Below are 23869 nucleotides of genomic sequence, written 5' to 3' on the forward strand. Positions count from 1 at the left end.
TTAAGCTCTACTTTTAGAATTGTTGTAACAATATGATTCAATGAATTACTGGTCCCCCAAACAAAGGAAATGCATGCTCACAGTACTGATATTTGGTAAAAGAACATCCCTTCATTTCCAATCGAAGCCCAATGGCATTATTCCAGGTTTGTGGATTGATTCGGATGTAAGTCCCAAACACCGCCGGTACCATTGGGACGCTCACCACTGTGTTCCGATCTGTGGCTCCCTCAAAAACCTAGTGACATACAATTGTATAACACAGTTATTTATTTCATAAATCTTCAAGTAATACATGCATACTGGTATTTGCAGAAAGTTTCAGGCATATTTTAAAAAGTCATCATGATCTTAAACCTCTTGTTCACAAAAAATTGCAATCGTTACATTAAAATCTTGGGGTGGTAAGGTGGTAAAGGACGCTTTCATATTGGGTCTTACTTTCCTTCAAAATAATATAATTCAGCATAACCTTATTATAACTTCATTGTTTCATGACATTCTTTCACAATCTTGATGTCTAACAAAGAAGCACAATACAACAAAGAGTCAGCTTCTCTCAACATGACACAGTGAAGTCAGCTGTTCTGAAAGTCATCAGTTTGAGATCTGCTGGAGCTTTAACAATTTTTACCTTTAATCTTTAAAAAAATTTTTTCTTAAAATGCACTTCATGGCAAATGTAATGTATAGTTTTAAAGCTGTGGTTGTATTTGAATATAAGGTACTTTCTTTCGTGATTAATATCCCGAGGTGTCCCATACTACTTTTAATGACGAATACTTAGATCTGACTCACTGACGCCCCCGAAGAATTAATGTAAGTGGCCCAAGTCACTCCATCCGAACTGTATAGAACCGAAAAACTGGTGACCCAGTTGTCGACTGAATCCTGACCCTGGATCTGTACCCAGTGGACAAAGGTCGGCTCCGTCAGGTTGACCTCTATGTACTGGTTTGTGTCCATGGTGGCAGGTACCCAGCCCCCGGTCAAACCCCCTAGGTTAGCTGTGAATCAGACACTGACAATTCACTCACCATAAAATGACCCTTAATTTAATTATTATTAAAATTAATTTCGTTTACAAGACTTAAAGTGTTTGTAACATGCATGTATCGGTTTTCATTGTAAATTGTATGGATCAGTACAAAAGTTAAATTGAAAAGTAGCAAATTCACTGGCATGTTAGACAATTTTCTTATTCTGAATTCTATGAACTGAGATAGATCATGTACAGTAGTTTCAATTTCTCCAAAACAACTATAAAATTAACTTGTATTTGCAAACAACTTTTAACACCTTATATTTTCATAATAAGGGAGAGAACACTGTTTTAATTTCTTAAATCAACAAAGGCTGATACACACCGTCCAGCTGGGTGGTGTTGAGTCTTGCACGGTCTGGGCCGCTGATTGAGGACGAGGAGGAGACAGAGATGTACTTATCCAGGATCACCCCACTCTCCATACCCAGGGCATCGTCACAGGCTACAACAGGTAAAATCAAAACATGTCATAACCATTCACAGGTAAAAATAGGTTACAGATATTAATGAAGATGTGTTTGTCTAGTATCACCCCATTCTCAATGTCTAGAGCATTGTCACAAGCTACAACAAGTAAAAACACAATTATATTTTAAAGCCGTTTAAAACATCTATTATCATTGTTTGTCTTACAAAAAGAAGATACAGGCAGAAAGGCAAATTCCTCATTCAATATTATACACCACCACATTTATCTACTGTAGAGACCAGAAATTTTTGTAGGGGCTAAAATTTTGTTGCTTAAATTGCTATTAGAAATGGTTTCCAGGGGAGTTCATAGCAACCATGATTATAATATTAGAGATATGATCTTTTAAAAAATTTCCATTGGGATTTATTTGTTTATTGATAAAATACATGCAGTGCTCAATAACAAAATAAACTTTACCGGTAGATAGTTTAATAAATCCTGAATAAATATATTTCTGCTTTTAAAATGATTAAAAATAATAAATCAACACTGGTGCTTACTGTATTCATAGTAGTAGTATCCGGGCACTCTGTGGTAGATTTCCCCGGTGGAGACATTGACAGTGATGGAGTAGGAAATGGCCTGGTACTCCACGTCGATCAGACAGGAGTTGTCTATATCCAACTCCACCGCTGCGGTAGCACCCCGCATAGGGCTACCACCATCCACCACAATCACGGTGAATTTCAACATGGTGTTGGCCTCATACACCTCCTTGTATAGATCCATGGTGTCGTTAAAAATGGAGATTGGTGGACTGTACGTAAGATTAATTTAATGAAGATATAAATCAATGCGAGTGACATATTGAACAAAATGATGTAACAGTTACATGTATTACAGACTTATGAGTCAGAGAACGTAATTGTGAACAAGGCTTGGTCTACTTTGGATTAGCTTCATTAGCTGGTAAATCAAATACTATTGTGGTCATTATTGTAGGTGGTGTACAAGCTTTGTACCTGATCATGCTCACAATATTCTAAAAGCCATTAAGAAAAAAAGACCTAAAACTTGATTCAGATATTAGTACAAAAGAAGTTGCAAAAATAGAAAAATCAGTGCTTAAGTAGTTAATGAAGACTTAAAATTCAGAATACAATTTTGATTAAATATGAAATAAACCCCCCAAAAAACTAACCAAAAGAGTCTTATTATAATTAAAAACATGATTCTGGTTTAAGCTCCTGATGCTGTCAAATAGCTTTCTGCCCCCCCCCCCCTCCCCCCCAATCTATAACCCTCCTTGACTTACTCCTCTACGATCATGGACAGGTAGAAGCTGAGGGCAGAGTTGTTGCCACTGTCAATGTCACTAGCGTTGAGGACTGCCAGGGCCGCGACCTGTAGTGCGGGGATAGCCTGAAGCTGGTACAAAGTCTGGGTCAGCTCCGGACAGTTATCATTCACGTCAGACACTTTCACCTGCAGATGTTACAAGGGAATGATTAAGAAAATACATATACTAATAAATTATTTTCCCAATATTGATAAAAGGGACGGTCGATTTTGCTTCCTTATAAGCGTCATCATTATATCCGTCAAGTTTACAACATATAATATTGTCACCGAAAGAAAATCACTTTACTGTAAGCGTCAACTCATTATAAGCATGTTCGCTATAACCATGTTTTACTGTTATAGCATTTTAATATGCATTCAGAATACTTTTTTGAAAATTAAAATCACAATGAAACAGAATGAAATAATAAACCTGGTCCATTTTAAAAACAATGATTGGATATCAGAAATTATTTCCTACAATTATAATAAGTAATTGTTGTGATAATGATGTTGGAAAGTGTGCCTCCCTATCTATATTTCCTTTCGCTCCTTGAAATGGTTTTAAACTATTGTACATCACTAAAATTTGCATTCCAAATTAAATTTTTATTAATCACTTTTTTGAAGAAGACTGCAACACAGTAAGAACTTCTAACCTTAACAGTGATTGTGCCGGTGGTGGGTGGAGTTTTGCCAGTATCCACGGTCTCCATGACAACACTGTAGGAGGTCTTGACCTCATAGTCCAGACTGGAGTCCAGAGTTAACAAAACCACTCCCGTGTTGACGGTGAAGGTCTCTGTGGTACCGTCGTAACCCTCGGGGGTGATTGTAGAGGGCGTGGCACATGCTAGAGGTCAGAAATGACAGTACAATGTAAAGACCTACATAGAAGTGATATCAAGTATCGTGGGATACATGGTGTCTATACTATAACAAACTCAATTGTATTAGACAATAAACAGTGTTTACATACAAGGATTAAATTTTTCTGCATATAGATTCCACTACTTTAAAATAATGGTTTTGGCAAGCATTTTCCTTTTTTATGACAGATATAGTAACACACAGTTACACCAAGCATCCTAACAAATTCATGCTTCATGCAAAGTCAGTGTCATTCTCCTTATTTTTAAAGTGTTTCATAAACTTACAAGATTTATAATACCATAATGACAAATCAAATTTCATTACAACTCTGTATCACTGTACAAGAAAAACATACCAACAAAGGAGTGACCGTTGATTGTTGTATATGTGGGTGGGACTGTGGGAGGTGCCACTGCTGCATTCACATTGGCTGATGTCTTGTCTTTCAAAGTAAAATGTCTCGCTTCGTTTCCTACAAAATCACACATCATGAAAGAAGGTAACTAAATCAAAACTGCAAGAGGAAAATCAATAGAAAAACTAACACTATTTTTGTTATTTTTCCCCTACATATAATGAGCTTATCACAAAATATTGTGAGCATACCGCTTCATATTATGATCTTACCACTAGGTATCATGAGCATACCTACCATTAAGTATACAGATATCTTAGCCCTTAGAACTGTGAGCTTACCCCTACCTACTAACAGCTTGCCTGAAGTATTGTGAGCTTGCCAGTAAGTATCGTGAGCATTCCATTAAGTATTGTAAGCTTACCCTTGAGCATATTTAGCTTACCCCCAAGTATTGTGAGCTTACTCCGAAGTATGGTGAGCTTACTATTGAGCATTGTGAGCCTATACCCCTGAAAATTGTGAGCTTACCCCTCGGCATAATGAACTTACCCCTGAGTATGGTGACTGTGAAGGGTGGCCCCACAGAGAAGATGTCAGCCAGGACCACCTCGGCCACTATACCATTCTGGTGGAGGTCCTCTGTTGCCGTGACGATGTAATCCCTGGGCGGCTCCTCAGCAGGGTCCACAATGAACTGAAAGTTCTCCGTCTGGATGTACAGACTGGAGGCACAGTGCAGCCGCTCCACTTGGAAAATGGAGAAGTGGTACCGCTCTCCTACCTACAATAGTGAATCAAATTAAAACTAAAAATAATGATTCTTATATACCAGTAATTGCAACAAATGAGTGTAGAAGGTTGAAGGTTTGTGATTATAGTGGAGAGTTCACTTTCTGATCAGTTGTCAAAGAAACCTGAGAGAATGCAGCTCGTATCAATGATACCTGAACAATTTATTTTTACCTCTAACTCCACTAAGACTTGTTCAGCAGGCAGGGTACTGGTAATGACACAGAGCCCTGTGGTGGGGGACACAAACCCATACTGTGGGGTGATGTAGCTACCACCTGTGTATAAGAATCTAACATTAATCCCTGAGTAAAATACTTTTAGAAAATTCTGCTCCATTCATGTCAATGTTCTTTACAGTACCTGGATTGCTGGCAGCGCTCAGACTGATCTTCCTACAGGGGACACTGGTCCCCATATTCCTAGAACTGATCTCTATCACAAACTTCCCATTGAGATAAAGCCACAGGTCATCACCACCCCCAATGGTCACTGATTCTGTGCCTTGGAAGACAAACCCAGACCGTATGGCTGATGTAAACCTGTGTGGAGAGGTATTTTATAATCACTGTAAAAATATAACTAAAAGTATGCAGCTTTATGCACTGTTAATTATGATGTGCAATGAATTTGAAGTTGGACAGAGAACCTTACCCAAAATTGTGTTCCACTCCATAGCAATCCTTGTCCTGGTTTCCAAAGCCCTTGTTGTCTACAGGGAAGTAGCTGTTCAGGGCAGAGAACCTACAGACAAACAGACACAGCTTGTAGGTTCAGTCAACACAAAAAAAACTAATTTCTGGTCATCTGTAGAATATCTTTACAAATCTGTTATCCATCAGCCTATGACAGGTAAATGTCATAGAAATCTCTTCAGAATCTCCTGAAAAAAACTTGCTATTAATGACAAGTAAATGCATGTAAAGGGAGCATAAGTACATACTTTCTGTAAAACACCTGCATTGTATCTAAGGTCCTAATAAATTAAACTAAAGTAGAATGTTTTTAAAAGATGGTTGGTAAGGTTATTTACCAGACTAGTATGTGTATCAGGAAGATTAATCTGACATGTTTATTTATGGTAAGTTTACCTGTGTGTGACTGAAAAGATTTATTTGACATTTATATTTGATCAGTTACCCATTTACTCAATTTGTTTGTTTTTGGTACTTTGTGTGTGGTCTGGTAAGTTAACCTGTGTGTGATCTGGTAAGTTTACCTATGCGTGACTGGGGAGATTTATCTGACACTTATTTTTAGTAAGGTTACCTGTTTACCAGACATGTTTGTTTTTGGTAGTTTACCTGTGTGCGGTCTGGTTAGTTTACATGTGAGTGGTCTGGTTAGTGTACCTGTGTATGACCTGGTAAGTTTACCTGTGTGTGATCTGGTAAGTTTGTGTGTGTTTGACCTGGTAAGTTTACCTGTGTGTGACCTGGTAAGTTTGTGTGTGTTTGACCTGGTAAGTTTACCTGTGTGTGACTTGGTTAGTTTACCTGTGTGTAACATGGTTAGTTTACCTGTGTGTGACCTGGTAAGTATACCTGTGTTTGACCTGGTAAGTTTACCTGTGTGTGTGACCTGGTAAGTTTACCTGTGCGTGACAGGGGAGGAGGAGACCAGCTTCAGTGTGATGGTTTCCTTGTAGACGTAGTTCACAGACGTCCCCGACTGGTCCACAAACCACCCAGAGAATGAGTCTGAGTTAGGATTGGCTGACCGCAGCAGCCAGGAGCCAAAGGGGCTGGGAACATATGTAGGCTTCGATATGATGTCATCAGAAAATCCGTTGAAATCTGAATTGGTCACACTGAAAAACAATATGTTCCCAATTACTCCTTTTTCCTAAAACTCTTAACACCTGCAAAGTAGTAATTCATCAAGCTACAAAATGACACTTTATTATTGCAAATCTATAGAACAAAGTTTTTCAACTTTTTCTACCAATCTCCATACATTCTTCCTAAGACAAACCTATAATCATAGTAAACGATTGGCAATATCCAATCTGTGGCTCCTACAGTAGCGTTTGACCCAGTTGCTGCAACATAAAAAGAAAATAGTTTATTATTATAAATAGAGAAAAAAATCTTTAGTTTGTCTTGACTTTCCTACAGCAGTTCTGGTTCAGATGGCAAACACTTGGCTCACTTGACCTATCCATGCAGATTGCAGACTTAAATATTTTCTTAGTTCATCAATATGACATTTTCAAAGTTGTTTTTTTTTGTTTTTGTTTTTTGTTTTTTTGTTAACATTTTCAAAGTTCGTAAATTGCTAATGGATAAGATTTAAGCATCAATCAGAATCAATCCCTATGTCCTAATATAAAGCCATTAACATTTATCACATAGCAAACCAAAGTGTGGAAGAAGTCAAGAATTACAAAAACAAAGTTAAGATAGATAAAGGGTTTTTTGTACAATACTGTATATTTTCTACAAAGTCTATGAATACCCACATCTGTGAATAAATGTACCTAGTATAGTTGTAGCCAATAAACCCTCAAGGTTACAGTAAATTATTGCCTTCTTAGAATAACTAATGTGACAATTAAATTGTTTCTTGATTTATGTTACCAGTAATGGCCTGAGTGGTGAGCACCACGGGCTGACTCTCGGCGCTCGTATGATTGGCTGTCACTAGGGCAGCTGTACACACATAGGTGGTGCTCGCGGTGATTCCATCAGCCGATGTGAAGGTGTGGGTGGTTCCACTGACTGTAGCCTGGGACACCACAGCCCCAGGACTACTAGTGCAGGTCACTCTGTACTGCCTACAGCAACATTAAAAGCTACATGTACATTTGTATCCAAGCTCAAAACTAAAGAGCAAACAGTAGAAGCATTATGAATCATGAATATCTATCATCAACTCATTTGCAAACAAATATAGCCACAAAAAATCAATGGTAAGTTTCTCAGGCACTGTCGCATCAGGACAAATGCTGTTGCATTAATTTATTGCCATATTGAAAAGGAGAATAAATGATTTTTAATTTTACCTTGAAAATTGCACAAATTACCAGTGCTAAGTTTTTAACTTTTTTGAAACTTGGTCTGAGAAATTAAATATTTTTGGGGTGCTATGCATTGTTATCGTATAAGCTAGAACTGTAATATCTAACCAGCTGCTAGCGGTAGCATCAGGTATGTAGGTACTGGAGGACACGGTGTTATTTGGGCGGGTCCAGCTGACCGTTAATTGGGTTGCTGAGGGGGAGGAGGCCACAAGATTGACAGGCGCTGTAACAGTTAATAGCATGATAAATGATGTCAATACTATTGTTAGAGACGATTGTACAGTATGGTATTGATAAGTGCATAAAAACAAAGTTTACTTTGTAACAATAATGAATAAATGGGATATAGAAATTAATTATTAATTTGGCAACAATATACCGGTAGTTGGAAAAAAAATTATTCAAAATGAAAATCACAAAATATTTACAGTTATTCTATAAAAAAAATACTGGTATGCAGCACCTACAAACTTAGTTCCCTGCTTGTTCATAGACTTTGTAAATAGAAAACGTGCAAAACATTTACATGTATTGATAATAATAAAATCACTCACAGCACAAGAAATTGGTAAGCTTTTGGTTTTCAAAGTACATTGGTGACGTTTTGTTCACGTATCCAAACAGGACCCCCTGGACAGAGGCAGGGGTCCCACACTGACCGCCGCTGATGGTTGTCTGGACCACTAGGAGGGTCTCATACAGGTAACAGTCACAGCCCAGGGCCAAGTTCTCATCAAGCTTCCTGTAGGGGGGACAATTTCAAGTACAAACTTGGCACTGTATTCAGAAATGTACTGTATTGACATCAGCAATGTACTCAGAAATGTAATGACATGCTCAGGTATAAACACCAGAATTGTAAATGTTCTGTATATATATATATATATTTACATGCATGTCAAAGACATATATAATGAGAACATTTTAAAATTTTCATATAAATATCCCAATCATAACATTCATATCTAAAAAGCAGGGACACAATCATGTAATAAACTTACAGTGTTTTGAAGACTTTGCTGTTTTCAAAATCGTCAAAAGCCTGGTGCTCAATGGACTGAAGCTTGTTGTGAGAGATATCCACCGACTTGAGGCTGGTCATGTTTGGGAGTTTGGGGAAGAAGATAAGTTGATTGGAGGAGATGTCCAAAGTCTGTAGGCTCGTCAGTGAGCTAAAGGACAGGGGCTCAACATAACCAATGGAGTTCCCACTCAAGTCTCTGGTGATAGGAAAAACATCCATGGGATAAACCATTTTACTCAGTGCAAATGCTACGCAATTTTGTAATGCAAGAAAAAAAAAATGTTTCCTGCTATGTTTAAACCTGATATTGTATATTTAGGCAAGTATTTAACTTTTTCTATTTTACAAGCAGTCATAAATATAGTAATCTGTATATTAATTGTTGGGAGGAGTCAATTTAGTTATTTCACTTACAAAACCTTACATGCATCAAAAGTGGTCATAATTCACCTGAATTAACAACAGAAATTTAAAAAAAGAAGCCTTTCTTTGCATATATACCAATAACTTACATTTTTAAATACTAGCATATGGTAAGATTTCCAAATAAATGTACTTGCACTTACAAATTCCTCAAATTAATCAATGGAGTAAAGACATCCTTGGAAATTGTGGTCAAAAGGTTGTTATCTAGGTCAAGGTCGGTCAAGGACACCTGATTCAGGAAAGTGGAGGCTGTCACAGAAGTGATCTTGTTGTTGGTCAGATCTCTGTAAGCACAGATCAAATGTTCTTGCTGTACAATATTCACATACTTTATATAGTAAAAATTCAAATGAAACTATGACACGAATTGCTTTTGAACAGTGCAGATGGTGTAATCTTACACAGTAGTCAGTGAGGCCTTGTTGGACAGTGTATCTGTGGGGTAGTCACTGATCGAATTGTCCTGGAGGTATCTGCAATCATAGAAAAACAAACAACTTTCCTTACTTGAAATCATCAAGCAAGTCCATATAAGTACACTACCACTGAGGCCTTTAACCAATACACATGTACATTGTAAGTCTCAGAACATATGAAGAGGGTAGGAAAGTAGAGCATAAACCATTGTAGATAATTCTGTAATTTTGGTGGCTCTTGAATACTTACACTCTCCTGACTGAGAGGTTATCGAATGCATTGATTGGAATGGAGGAGAGATTGTTGTTGTGCAGATACAGAGAGTCTGAGATGACTGAGCTATTGGCAAAGATGTTTCCTTGCAGTGAGGTCATCCCGTTCCCGTACAAATGTCTGCAAAATAAAACGGTAAAAATTAAATCCTCTGTTATAGGAGATCCCATACGAATGTCTGCAAATTATAAAGTAAAAATTTAAACATTTGTGCCAGGAGATCGTTAAGTTGTAATCTTTTAGTTTCCATGGACATTACTGCATGTAAAGAAGAAGACCAACTTCTGTTGATGGCACATCAACCATCCATCACCTTATCTAAAGATGAAACTTGTATCTATATGTTGATCTATATGCTGATATGGAAGAATGGGGCTACTGTCCCCAAACACTGACAAACCTCCACAAAATAGCAGGTTACAGAAAATTCAATTAACTTAAAGATAACACTTCTTTTAAGGGAAACTGATAACATAGTTTAAACATAATTGCATTAATGGTTCTCTGAGTTTCAGGTACTATGGTTTTATAAATATTCATGGGCATTAATTTTCAAGTTTTACATGTTGTAATAATCATCATCATCAATATGTACCTTCATGAACAATTGTTTTATTTAAAAAATCTATTGTAAAATATAAGACTGATGAATGTTTGAATTAATAGGCCAACTTAACAATGAAGTCAATAAAAATTGGTGTCCATTATTGATAAACCCACAGTATGCCATGAAATGGGCTGTATGATCGACTTTCAACTTTCAATTATTTAAAGTCAGTGCAATGGTCAGCAGTTAAGGGGCAGAAATTCAGAAGCTCTAAGGTAATAGAAAAAAACGAACCAATCAAAAAACAGTTCCATCTGATATATTTCAGTAACTTACAAGTCATCCCCAATAGAAACAGTGTCGAAGGCTCCCTCCTCTATGTAAGCGATCTTGTTGTTCTGGAGAAATATGTCTGTGGCTTGAACATTTACAAATGAATCTCTCAGTAAGTAGGTCAACTGCATGTCGTTTAGACTCCTGATTGGTTAAAAAAAGCAGAGCATCTTCAAAAATATAAATCCTCAAACTAGACATGATTTATTCTTTTAAATAAATATATCAATTTAAGAACTTTGGACTTACAGTTGAGCAATGTTTACATCCACAAAGGCCCGAGACTCCAATTTCTTCAGTGTGTTTCCAGTCAGATACAGTCTCTGTGAAATCTGCACTCCTTTAAAGCCCTCAGATCCTATGACTGAGATCTCATTGTTTTGTAGGTACCTTTGTTTACAAGAGAGTTTATAAGATCAAAACATGTGTCATTTCATTCGATCAGCCTCTCTTTACACATGGAAAGTAGCTAGATTGTGGGAAGATTCCTATTAATCATCTACACATTGCCCATTTTCTCTGTCAATATATGGGCATGTAAAAAATAACTTTAATCAAGGGAATTCAAAGATAAGCAAGGTACTTATAATTTTTATCATGAAATGAAAAAATACATCACTTAGCTAAACAAGGATAATAATACTGTGTTTGAATTCTACCAGCATTTAGGTAAGCTACTATATATCTGAGTACCCCGGTAACAGGCATACCATATATCTGGTAATTTTTGCAATGATCTAAATTTCACTTTTTTGTGATCTCTTTTAAATCGCAATTAATTGAATATTTGGAATTATATCCCAATTCATTTTCTATACAAAACTTTTTAAATAGCAAAAAAAGACTGATGCAAATTCAAAATGTTACAGATTTTCTCCTTTTTCACTAATTGTGTGACACACAAACCCCCCCCCCCCCAGATATACGGTAAAGTCATACATACAGATAAGCCACATTCAGATTGTTGAAGACCCCACTGTTGATCTCTGTGATGCGGTTCCCCTGTAGTTGGAGATGTGTAATTGTTTTATCTGAGAAGTCTCCACCACTGGGAAGTTTGGTAAGAGCATTGTTATCCAAGTACCTATGGTCAAAGTAAGGTACAAATTGCAAGTTTACAGTTTAAGGTCATTAATTGTGTTTGTAAGGGGGATAACTCTTACTACAATAAATTATTTAATTCCTAATTTAGTTATCTTCGGTTATTGAAACCTACTAGATTTTTCCATGCAATTTCTTATTTTCTATGAATTTGAAAAGAACAAATTTCCCAAACAAATCAAGTGTACTTCTATTGCATGATACAAATATTGCAGATATATAAATACCAGAATCTAAATTTGCATAAAAGAATTCACTGAATATACAATTTGACTATGGAAAGTTAAAGAATTTTAAAAGTAGGTCACTAAACCTAAATAATGCCATAGAAAACACTTCTGTTTAAAAAGAACATTAACCATCATTATGGTAAATTTAAAAAATAGTTCCAACTTTCAATCAATTATACTGTAGGTGTCTGTGGCTTGTGTTTTATACAGACTGAAGTAATTCTCAGGAGCTTACAATATGGTCATGGAGGTAAAGTTCTTGAAAGTGCCTTCCTCAATATAGGCGATCTCGTTGTTTGATGCGTAGAAATGTCTCAGTACTGTATCCTCAAACATAGTGGTTTTTAACCATCCAAGCTTATTGTTGCTGAGGGCTCTACAGATAAAAAATGTCAGTAAAACTATTAAACAATGTGTTCAGATAAAAGTGGATTTTTATGACATGAATAATTGTTGAAAATAATTATCATTTTCTTTTTATATTATACATTCTAAATGGTATGTCTGGTGATAATTTAATTTTGTAAAACTTCGACCAAGCAAATATTATTACCCTCTTTACTTTTATATAATAAATCAGGTTTTCATTTTACTATTAAACAGTCCTATCTGTAAAAAAATTTTAAGTAAATGTAAAAGCTTAAGATACATTTTTTTTAAATGTAGACATACAAAAAAACAGAGGTTTTAATACATGTAATGATTGGTAAAAATTCTGACAGTGTTTAAATTTGAAAAAAAAGTAAATGCACTAATTAAAAAAAACAGTCAAAATAATAGATCTAATTCTTTATTGCATTATAGATGGCATAGCTCACAAGTAAGATAGTGATGTACAGCCATCAAAGGCATCGTCTGGAATGTCATCAATCTCATTGTTGTTTAATTCCAGACGAGTCAGAGAGGCCATGTTTGTGAATGGGTTCTGATGAGTAAACCGAAAGTCATTGCCTTGTAGATTTCTGAAATATAAACCAAAGATCAAAATAAGTATTAATGAAAGATCAGAAGAATAATGTAGTTATAAGCAAATAATGGATTAGAGGAGTTCAGCTATGTCATTTTTTTGGACTACCTAGTAATTTTTTTTTATGAATTTAAAATTGTCATGTAGGGTATATCTAAACAAAACTTTTCCAATCAATGCTTAGTGCAATTGGTATTGACATTTTCAACACCACTGCATATTAGTGCAAGAAGAATATACAAATATACATGTGAGTCTACATCTCAAAATCTTGTAATTATTCTATCCCCTAACAATATACAGTCAAACTTTGTTATCTCGAACTAGAGGGGGCTGTTGAAAAACTTCGAGATATTCGAGTATTCGAGATATCGAGGGTAAAATACTTAAAAAATAAGTGGTTGGGACTTAAAAATCACTTCGACATATCCATTGTATTCGAGATATCGGTGTTCAAGATATCGAAGTTCAACTGTATTATACATATTAATTAGATAACAAAATGTGACATAAAATCAAACCAAGCAGCTTAAAAAAATATCATAATGACATAATACATGTATATCCTTTTATCAGACAATATGTATACTGATACTTACATTTGTGTGAGAGTTGGACAAAAAGTATTGTTTTCAATGGCCAGAATATTATTGTTTTGTAGTCCCCTAAAAAGTCAATATACATAATTATGAAACAAAGTATTTTGGCATAAAGTGATAAAATAATAATTCAAAGTATATCCATACAAATTAGTACAAATGATTGGTATTATTTATATATTTCATTACAATTCTTCCAATATAAACATATTGAAAAGTAAAATTTTTAATCGTGCATGAACTTTTCAATTGGTCAAGATTGCCAACATCATCACAATATTAACATCAAAACAATCTTCACACAAGACAGTAGTTGATTGATTCTTTATAAGTTACCAGTATGTCAAAATCATGGTTACATTCATTATTTTGAATGATCTGACTTTCTCAAAAGTAAATGTAATATATGATTTTCATTTTTGCAAAAACAATAAATTTATCACACAGGCATATTATTTTTAGTGATCACATTAATGTGCTTCAAGAAAATTGACCATGTGAAGCATAATATTTTATAACCTCATGAATCTAAAAAATGAAATTATACTTCAAAAGATTAATTTCCCCTGACATAGGTATATGCATGTATGCTTACAGAATAGTGAGGGAGGCGTTAGTGAAGGTCTCCGCCTCGAGGAAGGTGAGGTGATTGGAGCCCAGGAACAGCTGTGTGAGGCTGGTCATATTGACTGAGGACCTCACAGTCTGGGGCACGTACTTAAAACTGTTGGATGACAGCTCCCTGCAAGAAAATGTCAGATAGTCATTGGTAAAGGCTGCAAAATCACGAACTAAAACTAATGGAGGACAACTCAGGGTTTTGTAAAAAAGAATCATGCAATAGCCATTGGTTAAGCTAGCCCACAAAATTATCAAATTGCAATAAACCATCACAATGTCATCAGTAAGGCCTGGAAGATTATAGACTAAAACTGTTGGAAGACAGATCCCTGCAGTAAACCATCAGGTAATTATTTTTAAAGCCCACAAAATTATAAACTAAAACTATTGGAGGACTGTGAGCTCCCTGCAGTAAACCATTTCTGTTTGAGAATACTAGTGGCTCCATGTAATAAATTTGTTCATAATTTAATCCAACATGATTTTCTCCGCGACTATCAGTGGGTTATGCTTTATGTATTGTACATGAGAGGACCACCAACCAGCATAAAAATTATTTTCTTTCATTCAAATGCATACACTTTAATTTCTGATTGTAAAAAAAAATTCCTTTACATATCGTGATGAATGAATGAAATGAGACTGCACTTACAAGTAAAACAATTTGGCCATGCAGTCCAAGGCGTCGTTAGGAAACTTCTCGTCCGTCAACAAATTCTGATCGAGGTAGAGGTACTGAAGATTCGTCAGGACACAGAAGTAGTCAGACTTTACTTCAGCAATCCTATTGTCTGATAGAACCCTATGAAAAATATTCATAAATGATGATCCATACACAATGAAATACATAAATCTAAAAAACATTAATTTTGTTAAACTTTAAATATTCTTTTACTTTGACGCAGCGTTACAAAAGCAATATATTAGTATATGTACTATTATTAACAGTTGACTGCATCTTTTCTTTGACTGACTATTGTACAACAAATACTTTTCCTGATTGATTGACAGTTGTACAATAGTCTTTAATTTTGACTTACTGTTGTAGAACCTACATACTTTCTTTGACTAACTAATGTACAACAGTCATTGGTATACTGTGAAGCTGTAGACAGGTACTTACAACTTCTCGATGTTGGGTGACTTTGTCCACACTTTGAAGACCCCCGACTTTGCGTTGTAGGTCGATGTCATACTGAGGCTGAAGGCGTCCAATGTGTACTCAACAGGATTGCTGATCTGGTTTGCATCCGCATATCTACGAGATTTCTCAGAGACGTTAATAAACACACATCTTAATAACATATCTAGGACATTCTCAGAGACATTAATACACAAACTTCTTCATAACATATCTACGAGATTTCTCAGAGACATTAATACACAAACTTCTTCATAACATATCTAGGAGATTTCTCAGAGACATTAATACACAAACTTCTTCATAACATATCTAGGAGATTTCTCAGAGACATTAATACACAAACTTCTTCATAACATATCTAGGAGATTTCTCAGAGACATTAATACACAAACTTCTTCATAACATATCTACGAGATTTCTCAGAGACATTAATACACAAACTTCTTCATAACATATCTACGAGATTTCTCAGAGACATTAATACACAAACTTCTTAATGACATATCTAGGAGATTTCTTAAAAGGGTTAACATACACACTTCTTTGAAACTTATCCAAGATATTTCTTATAATAAATATAAACACCTTATTAAAACTTTTGTATGACATATTTAGAACATTTCTCAAAAATTTAATATTCGCATTATGTTGAAGCCTATTCTTTTGCAATCTCCTAGATTGGACAATTTGGAAAGAAAGGGGGTCGGAAGAGAAAATTGTTCCTCTATGATTTCACACAGATATCTGCTATGACCTTGACTCTGACCTAGAAACTTGTTCCAAGGATAAAGAAGCCTTGACCCACAAATACTCTATATGTGAAGCATTAGACAAGTAAGATCGAGAGAATAGTAAATATGCACCTGACAAAGAGATATGCACGAATAGTTTTTTACCATGAGTTTTTATTTAGGAAGAGTGAAAAAATTCAGCACAATGAAATCAGATTAGTAAGTGGAACTGCAGATAGAAACAGTGAGTCAACTGATAGTTATTGGGCAATGGAAAAGTGGGGTCCGTAAATCAAATAATTATGCAATTCTAAACAATGAATATTTATGGCAGTGGATATTTGTCTATGCCAAACAAAAAAGGAAGTTGCTGAAATCTGAATAATAAATTTGGTAAGTCTGATTAAAATTTTTAGGGTGAGAACCTACCGGTATAGTTAGTTTCTAGAACTTGTGTTTAACTTACTGTATATTACATGTATATAAACAATAAAATATGTACAAACCGAAAGTTTGTTGATACTTACACTTCCTTCAGAGATAGGTAGGTCTGTTCAGACAGGACCTGGTGGGGAAAACTTGTCAGAGCATTGTCACTAACCCACCTACAATCAGACAGAGCATGTATGTACAACCTTCACACGTGTAATACACATGTACAACTAACACACATGTACAACCAACATCAATGAACAACCAACAAGCATGTACAACCACCACACATGTACAATGAACGCATATGTTCAATCTACACAAATGTACAATTAACTACATGTTCTTGTAATACATGTACAACTAACACACATGTACACCCAACACACATGTACACTCAACACACATGTACACTCAACATACATGTACAACCAACACACATGTAATACAAATGTACAACTAACACACATGTACAACCATTATAAAGTTTACTGTTTTTGTAAAGTAAATGAATGTTACAGAAATTTTTACATAATGATTAGAAGTATACATACAGATTTGTCAGGTTTTCATTGATGTTCTCAAAAGCATCAAAGTAGATGTTAGTCATTTTGATTTTCTGGGAGTGGAGCCGCAGGGTTCGTAGGGCTGGCAGGTTGGTGAAGTATTTACTCTTCAGAATCTGCAGGTTGTTCCTGACCAAATCCCTGCGAAAATATATTCAAGTGAAACAACAATTATTATTATACTTTCATGTTAAATACTGAAATCTGATTGGTTTAGATGCAGTTGATAATCCGTTCTATTACCCTCAGCATTAGCAACACACTTAGCAATGGGTAACACAACGAATTGTTACATGCGCATAAATTATGCGCGTACGGCTCGCCGTAGAATTCATGTCATTTCTGTATAAAAGCAATATAAAAATCCTCTAAAATTAAGACATTCAGTATAATAAAATAAATAGTGCCTGTTTGGGAGGATAACAGTTGAAATTGACACCTCTCGAAAACCATTGTCAACCTCCGCTTCGCGTCGGTTGACAATGGTTTCCTCCGGGTGTCAATTTCAACTGTTACCCTCCCAAACAGACACTATTTAAATAATATCATACCTTTACAATTGAAATTAGCTCCCAAAAAGAAGTACTTTTATTAATTTACTCTTCTTTCTTTCCATTCAGTTAACATAAATTGAAGAAACTTTAAAATTACTAGTAATATATTAATATATTTGATTATTTTTTTAAAAAACCAACAATATGCTTTATCTTTTAAAAAAAAGGAAATATAGTGGAAATTCAGTGGGTTTTTTTTCCTTCACTTATGATATCATTACAATATGGTACATGTACTTACAAATGAAGGATATTTGGGATATTTCCAAATACACCCTCAGCCAAAGTGGACAGTTCATTGTCATGCAACTCCCTTCAGAACAAAATATCAACATTACACTTCTCTAATTTTGAAATCAAATACACTAAGTAGACATCATAACAAAATTATCCTTTTCTGTGCAAAAATAGAATACTAGATTAAGAAATACTTTTTTCAAAAGAGTAATGCCATGACTCACAGAATTAGCAGCTTCTGTAGCTGGGAGAAGGCCCCAGGCTGTATATAGGAGATCAAGTTGTTGCTCAGGTTTCTGTAATGAATTGGTAAATCTTAATTGATATAATATTGGTAAATCAAATTGTACATTTAATAAATTGTTTTGTCCAACATAAAAAAGTTTGTTTAAAGTTTATATAAAGTCATGATTACAATATGAATATCTTAATAGATTTAAACATGTTATACATAATGATTATACATGTAACTATTTTCATTTCAGAGAGGCAAAAAAATAAATATATATCAAGACATACAACCAACAATATAAGGATATATTTTTGTAAAAAAAAAAAAAAAAAAGAACACTTACAGGTGTTTTAAGTCTGAGTTGACCAGATACGCCAGGTGGGCTTTGGATACTGTCTGAATCTGATTCTGATCCACACTCCTGTTGAAAAGAATGGTTGTAATGTGTATATATGTATACTTTTGAATAAAGAATGGTTGTAATGTGTACACATGTATACTTCTGAATTAAGATTGCTGTTGCAATTGTACAATGGCAACATCCAACAATCAATTAGACTAGCTTTCCTTCAACTATGCTGAAGTTTTAAAGCTTAAATTCGAGTGAAATAAAGACAGGGTTTACTAAATCCTCTATAAATAACAGTAACTGTGCTTTATATATAAATTACATGCAAGACATCATATAAGTTGACACTTACACAAATTGAATGTTGTTGGCATTTTCAAAGGCTTTTCCAGGAAAATATCGAATGTTGTTTATGCTGAGTCCACTGTAAAAATTTGATAAAACAAATCTGGCATAAGATTTACTCACAAATTACAAAATTGATCTATAAAAACTTTGTTTTGTCCAAACACGTCTGTACAATCACATTCAATACAATGCAATACAATACTGTACAATAACATTTGACCTTGTTTATAAGTGAGGCTGAACTTACACATACTCCAGACGACTCCCAGAGAACAGGTTGTCCGGCACCCATTCTATGTCATTTTTCATCAGTGATCTATAAAATATCAATGAAAGTTGCTTCTTTTCAGGAGAGATACAGGTATTGTACATTTTACTTGAGAAGCAATTGAAATGAAGCTGCAAGACATGCACCTAGAGAATACCAGTATGTCAATCAACAAAAAATTCTTTAAATGGTAAAATGAGAAAAAAGGTCAAATTCTAATTATCTTAAATACATGTACTAAAGTTAAAAATTCAAAATTTTGATATGTCATGATCTACAAAAAGATTTATTTAACGTTGCTATCAAATAAGGGGAGAACATATTTTATGTGCGTTTAAACAATAAACATCAAAACAACAACCAATGACTTGCAATTGAATAGAGACACAAAATTTTCAAACAGCTTACAACATGGTCAGAGTGGAAGGCCACGTTGGATTGGTGTGGTTGTGTGGATAAAATTTAATCATGTTGTCACCCAGCATCCTGCAAATAACAAATTGACTGGGTTATCCATTTGATATGTGTAAACTTCTCCCCTTTCATTACAGACAGAGAGTGTTTCTAATATTTAGCCCCCCCCCCCCCAAAAAATATATATATATATGTGTACAGGGAAATATTCGCCCCCGTTTTATTTCCGCCCCTTTCGCCCTTTCGCCCTCTTTGTCAAAGGGCTATTTTAAGACTGGGCGAATTCTATATTGCAAATAATATGTGTGTTAATTAGTTAACACAACTACATCTAGGCAAGATGGGGCAAAACCGTTTGCAATTGATGAAGGGCGAAAATAACACAGGGCGAAAATAACCCTGTATACAGTATATATAATTGCAAAGGGTACATAATATAATCAACCTAAAAAGAGTCAAGAAAACACCGATACATATAACTTGATTAATCCCAGCAGATGGGAATGATTCAGTGATTCTAATCGACATGATTATTATTTTCACAATGTTATCCAACAAAAGTGTAGTTCAACAGTATACAGTTGTTGACTGGGGTCGAGGGCAACAGTTTATCTGTCAGACCGACTTGCAAACTGTTTCCCAAGGCCGAAGTCCGCGGGCAACAGTTTGCGAGCCAGTACGACAGATCAACTGTTGCCCGAGACGCAGTCAACAACTGTTTTGTTATACCCCTTCTAATCAATAACACGTTTTCGTGGAATGTGACGTCACCGGTCAACAATCTTTTTTAACAGTCGATTTTAACAGTTCCAGTCCAACAGTCAAAATGCTGGACTTTATTTCGTATAGAGTTATAAAGTAACTGTTTTACATGGGGTATAACAAACTTGACTTAGTATTTCTAAAAACTTACATCCTTTTCATGCTGGTCCTTGAGATATCAGGGAACTGTACTAGTTTGGTTTTGTAAATAGTCCTGAAATCAGTATTTTACAAAATCACTCAACACAAAATATTTCAAACAACATTGTAGACTACTGTAATTATGACAATTACAATTCAGGATAGTTCTTTAACAAAAAAAAGCTGTAATCTTTTTTTCATTACACAAAATATAAATGTTTCATTTCTCATTATTTGTATTTGTAATATTCACTGATTATGCATTGATATAGTTAATATAACACTTGATTTTGCACTGCAGTTACTGATAAACTTACAATTCTTCCAAATTTGTAAGATGATCAAAAGTAGCATTGTCAAAATACTTGAAATTCGGGGCATTGATGATGGTACTGAAATGACAAAACAATTGTCCAGATCATAATGTAATATAATGTATGATCTGGAAGACAGGAACAATATAAAAGTCTAAGTATGGAATCAATTATGACAATATATATGTTAAAAATCCCCAAACAACATATAAGGGTACCCTTAAAAGTGTATCATCAAATTCACCTCTCGCAGTAAGAATGAACTTACATTTTTGTGACAGAGGAAGAAAAGGAGTTCACAGTGAGGTTGTCAAATGTGTATCCTTTTATCACACTGGAAAAGAACACCAGAAATATACCATAAGCATCTTAATTTACCAAAAATCTTTATCTTGATGATCATATAAAATCTTTTCTTCAAGTTTTTTCATGTGAATTATTTATTGTATGCAGATTTAGCAAACTTAAGCTGTCTGAGACAACCACAAGATAACAAATGTATCTTTATACTTGGTATCTACAGGTAATTTTTCATTGACCCTACTTTACATAGACACTGGGAGCTTCCATTCATTTGATTAAATGTTGCATCTCTGGTGACAACATCAGAAAGCAATAGGGTGATGTTAATGAAACAGTTGACAAATCAAAATTAACAAACATAGACAATGCATCAAAAAGGATACTTTTCTTGAAAAATTATACCATTATGGGTGTTCACAACAATAAATTTAAAAGTTCTAAGCATTTATGATTTAGTTCAAAGTAGTCGAACAAATCTGAAAAAAGAATCCTTGTTTTGTAGAATATTAAAAATTTGATGCAATATCAATGTTTCCCAATTCCCGGAGGCAACAATAAAATGTGTGACCACAATCACCAGGCAGCAATTTTTTAGTGACCAGCAATGAAGGCAACACCAGCAAATCTGATGTTGTCAGTGTAATAGAGCCACCCAGTGTCATTGTTGATGAGGCACACTTTTTTGTTACTTACACTGTGGGTCCACTACACCCTGTGACAATTCTCTTTGTCTCATCACAGTTACACCCCCCACTACACTGTCGGCCAGAATCAGACCCCGTGGACAGGAAGTAGTGGTCAATAATCCCAGGACTATCACTCCACAGTCCTTCAAAGGCATCCGTAGCTGAAACATATCATTGCTAATATTTAAGACCTCATGAATAATGACACATTTGCAGAGTATGGAACTCATTCTGTGAGAGTCAAATTCTCCTCTTATGCTTTTTTAAATTAATAAGAAGGAACCAATACATGAGTGATAAATATAAAGCTCTTTGACCTTCATGATCATCAGAAAACCAAAGTTCAGGTCACACTGCGATATCATTAAGGAGAGACTCCATGGGCATCATCGTCAAGGGATACCATGAAATAAGATTTTCAAGACATTCATCCATTGTCTAAACAAATCAATCTGAAAATCTTAGAGAGGTTATTAAAAGTCAAGCAAAGGGCCATAACTTGACAAATGGTGTCAGAATGACAGACTCGGGTGTTGCATGGAAGGTTGGGGGGGGGGGGTATTACCCCAGCAGGTAGGTTGGTGAAGGCTTCTTTCACTTTTTTAAAATAAATTGTAACTTTACTTTGATGAATCTGAATTTTCCAATTTTCCAAGAGGGGTCCTGACTCATGTTAAAATGCATGAATTCAGTGGGATGGGGGTGGGTGGGCAATCCCACTGAATTCATGCATTTTAACATCAATTACCAATAACAAATATGAAGACTTTCCAAAAGTTAGGAAGGAGTTCCTTTTTATACATGCAGCTATATAATTTGACAGTAAATACACGATTGCTCAAATTATCATTTAGAACTGTAGAATTTAAATAGAATTTGCATGTAGAACTGTTGACTAAACAAGGTGTGATACCACAAAGGTCAGCTCTACAACTAAAAGGTGGCAAGAAATGCTGTTAAACTGCATGGCTGTTGTTGAGGGAAAAAAAGATTTCTTTAGAACTTAAACCTCTGCATGGTCCACATTTCTATTAAATAGGCTCAAATTTGATTGACATAAGCCATTTTTCTACCATTCACTTCAATTTGTTTAAAGTTATTGCAAAGGCTTTCCTGACATTTAAAAATCTTCCTTGCTGAGACATACAATGAAATGACCCCTTGACGTTGCATTCATAGTTTAACCATTCATTTAACCACACTAAATATTTCTATCCCCAAGGGGCTCAAATTTCTTTAAAAATAACATTATACAATTACCAAAAATATGCCTCAGCCCCGCAAACTCAAATAACTGTCGCATACCCCTGAAAAATTTTCTGGATCTGCGGCACATGTAATTAAATTAAAACCGATATCACTTGCCACAATAAAGTTACAACACCCCAGGGCAGGAAAATGATGGTGATAATATAGAAGGAAAGGGGGACTTTCTCTAAAAAAAACTATGATGCCAACTTCATTCAACTTAAGGAATGTCTTGTCAAATAGTTGTACAATAGTACTTTTTAGAACAGATTTAGAAAAAAGACAATTTTACAAGCTAGCTGATTATGGCTCAGGTGAGCTAAAATTATTTAGACTACTTTTGATCAGAGAATCTCTAAAATCTCAAAAAGCCTTGTTTGAATAATAACAATTTATAACCATATCCTGTTTGCAAACAGTAAATTTGACGAGTGTATTTTTAGACACTTCTCAGTATAATTATTACGCATGTATAGAGAAAACGAATTCATGCATCTACAGGAAGACTTAACCTGCTTAAAAGAACATCTTAATATGGAGATTTAAAGGTCTCTTTCTACTCTCTCTGATCCAAATCATTGGTAGCACAAACAAACAACATAACAATTATCTACCCAGGTACGCCAAGATTGTCATGGCAAATCATTTATTAATGTTTGTAAGAACAAGGTGACAAAATCAATAAGCGTTCCTGAATATTTTATGCACAGTATTTGATGTTGGATTCCAATTACCCCAATAAATCAGAAATTTAGATACGAT

General features: G+C 34.9%; 1 protein-coding gene across 2 annotated transcripts in view; it reads right to left on the minus strand.

Moving 5' to 3' along the window:
- The window catches only part of LOC105319080 (uncharacterized), a 57195-nt gene that overhangs the window by 16730 nt on the left and 16596 nt on the right, over positions 1-23869 (minus strand). For both annotated transcript variants that reach the window (XM_011416488.4, XM_011416487.4), the window contains exons 3-43: positions 21867-22020; positions 21139-21204; positions 20874-20948; positions 20567-20629; positions 19648-19725; positions 19219-19287; positions 18976-19047; positions 18618-18695; positions 18267-18338; positions 18047-18118; positions 17240-17392; positions 16781-16858; positions 15502-15636; positions 15031-15180; positions 14353-14499; positions 13758-13823; positions 13010-13153; positions 12427-12567; positions 11804-11944; positions 11110-11250; positions 10864-11004; positions 9957-10100; positions 9692-9763; positions 9431-9574; positions 8842-9060; positions 8395-8582; positions 7946-8063; positions 7398-7594; positions 6793-6859; positions 6413-6628; positions 5473-5562; positions 5182-5360; positions 4993-5096; positions 4579-4810; positions 4027-4143; positions 3458-3651; positions 2773-2942; positions 2018-2274; positions 1368-1487; positions 799-1007; positions 82-238 (exon numbers count right to left, since the gene is read on the minus strand). In XM_011416488.4, the coding sequence (XP_011414790.3) occupies positions 82-238; positions 799-1007; positions 1368-1487; positions 2018-2274; positions 2773-2942; positions 3458-3651; positions 4027-4143; positions 4579-4810; positions 4993-5096; positions 5182-5360; positions 5473-5562; positions 6413-6628; positions 6793-6859; positions 7398-7594; positions 7946-8063; positions 8395-8582; positions 8842-9060; positions 9431-9574; positions 9692-9763; positions 9957-10100; positions 10864-11004; positions 11110-11250; positions 11804-11944; positions 12427-12567; positions 13010-13153; positions 13758-13823; positions 14353-14499; positions 15031-15180; positions 15502-15636; positions 16781-16858; positions 17240-17392; positions 18047-18118; positions 18267-18338; positions 18618-18695; positions 18976-19047; positions 19219-19287; positions 19648-19725; positions 20567-20629; positions 20874-20948; positions 21139-21204; positions 21867-22020 (5430 nt within the window). The remainder of the gene's footprint in view (positions 1-81; positions 239-798; positions 1008-1367; positions 1488-2017; positions 2275-2772; positions 2943-3457; positions 3652-4026; positions 4144-4578; positions 4811-4992; positions 5097-5181; positions 5361-5472; positions 5563-6412; positions 6629-6792; positions 6860-7397; positions 7595-7945; positions 8064-8394; positions 8583-8841; positions 9061-9430; positions 9575-9691; positions 9764-9956; positions 10101-10863; positions 11005-11109; positions 11251-11803; positions 11945-12426; positions 12568-13009; positions 13154-13757; positions 13824-14352; positions 14500-15030; positions 15181-15501; positions 15637-16780; positions 16859-17239; positions 17393-18046; positions 18119-18266; positions 18339-18617; positions 18696-18975; positions 19048-19218; positions 19288-19647; positions 19726-20566; positions 20630-20873; positions 20949-21138; positions 21205-21866; positions 22021-23869) is intronic.

Source organism: Magallana gigas, chromosome 8 (genome assembly GCF_963853765.1).
Source record: "Magallana gigas chromosome 8, xbMagGiga1.1, whole genome shotgun sequence".
In the NCBI taxonomy this organism is placed as follows: domain Eukaryota; kingdom Metazoa; phylum Mollusca; class Bivalvia; order Ostreida; family Ostreidae; genus Magallana; species Magallana gigas.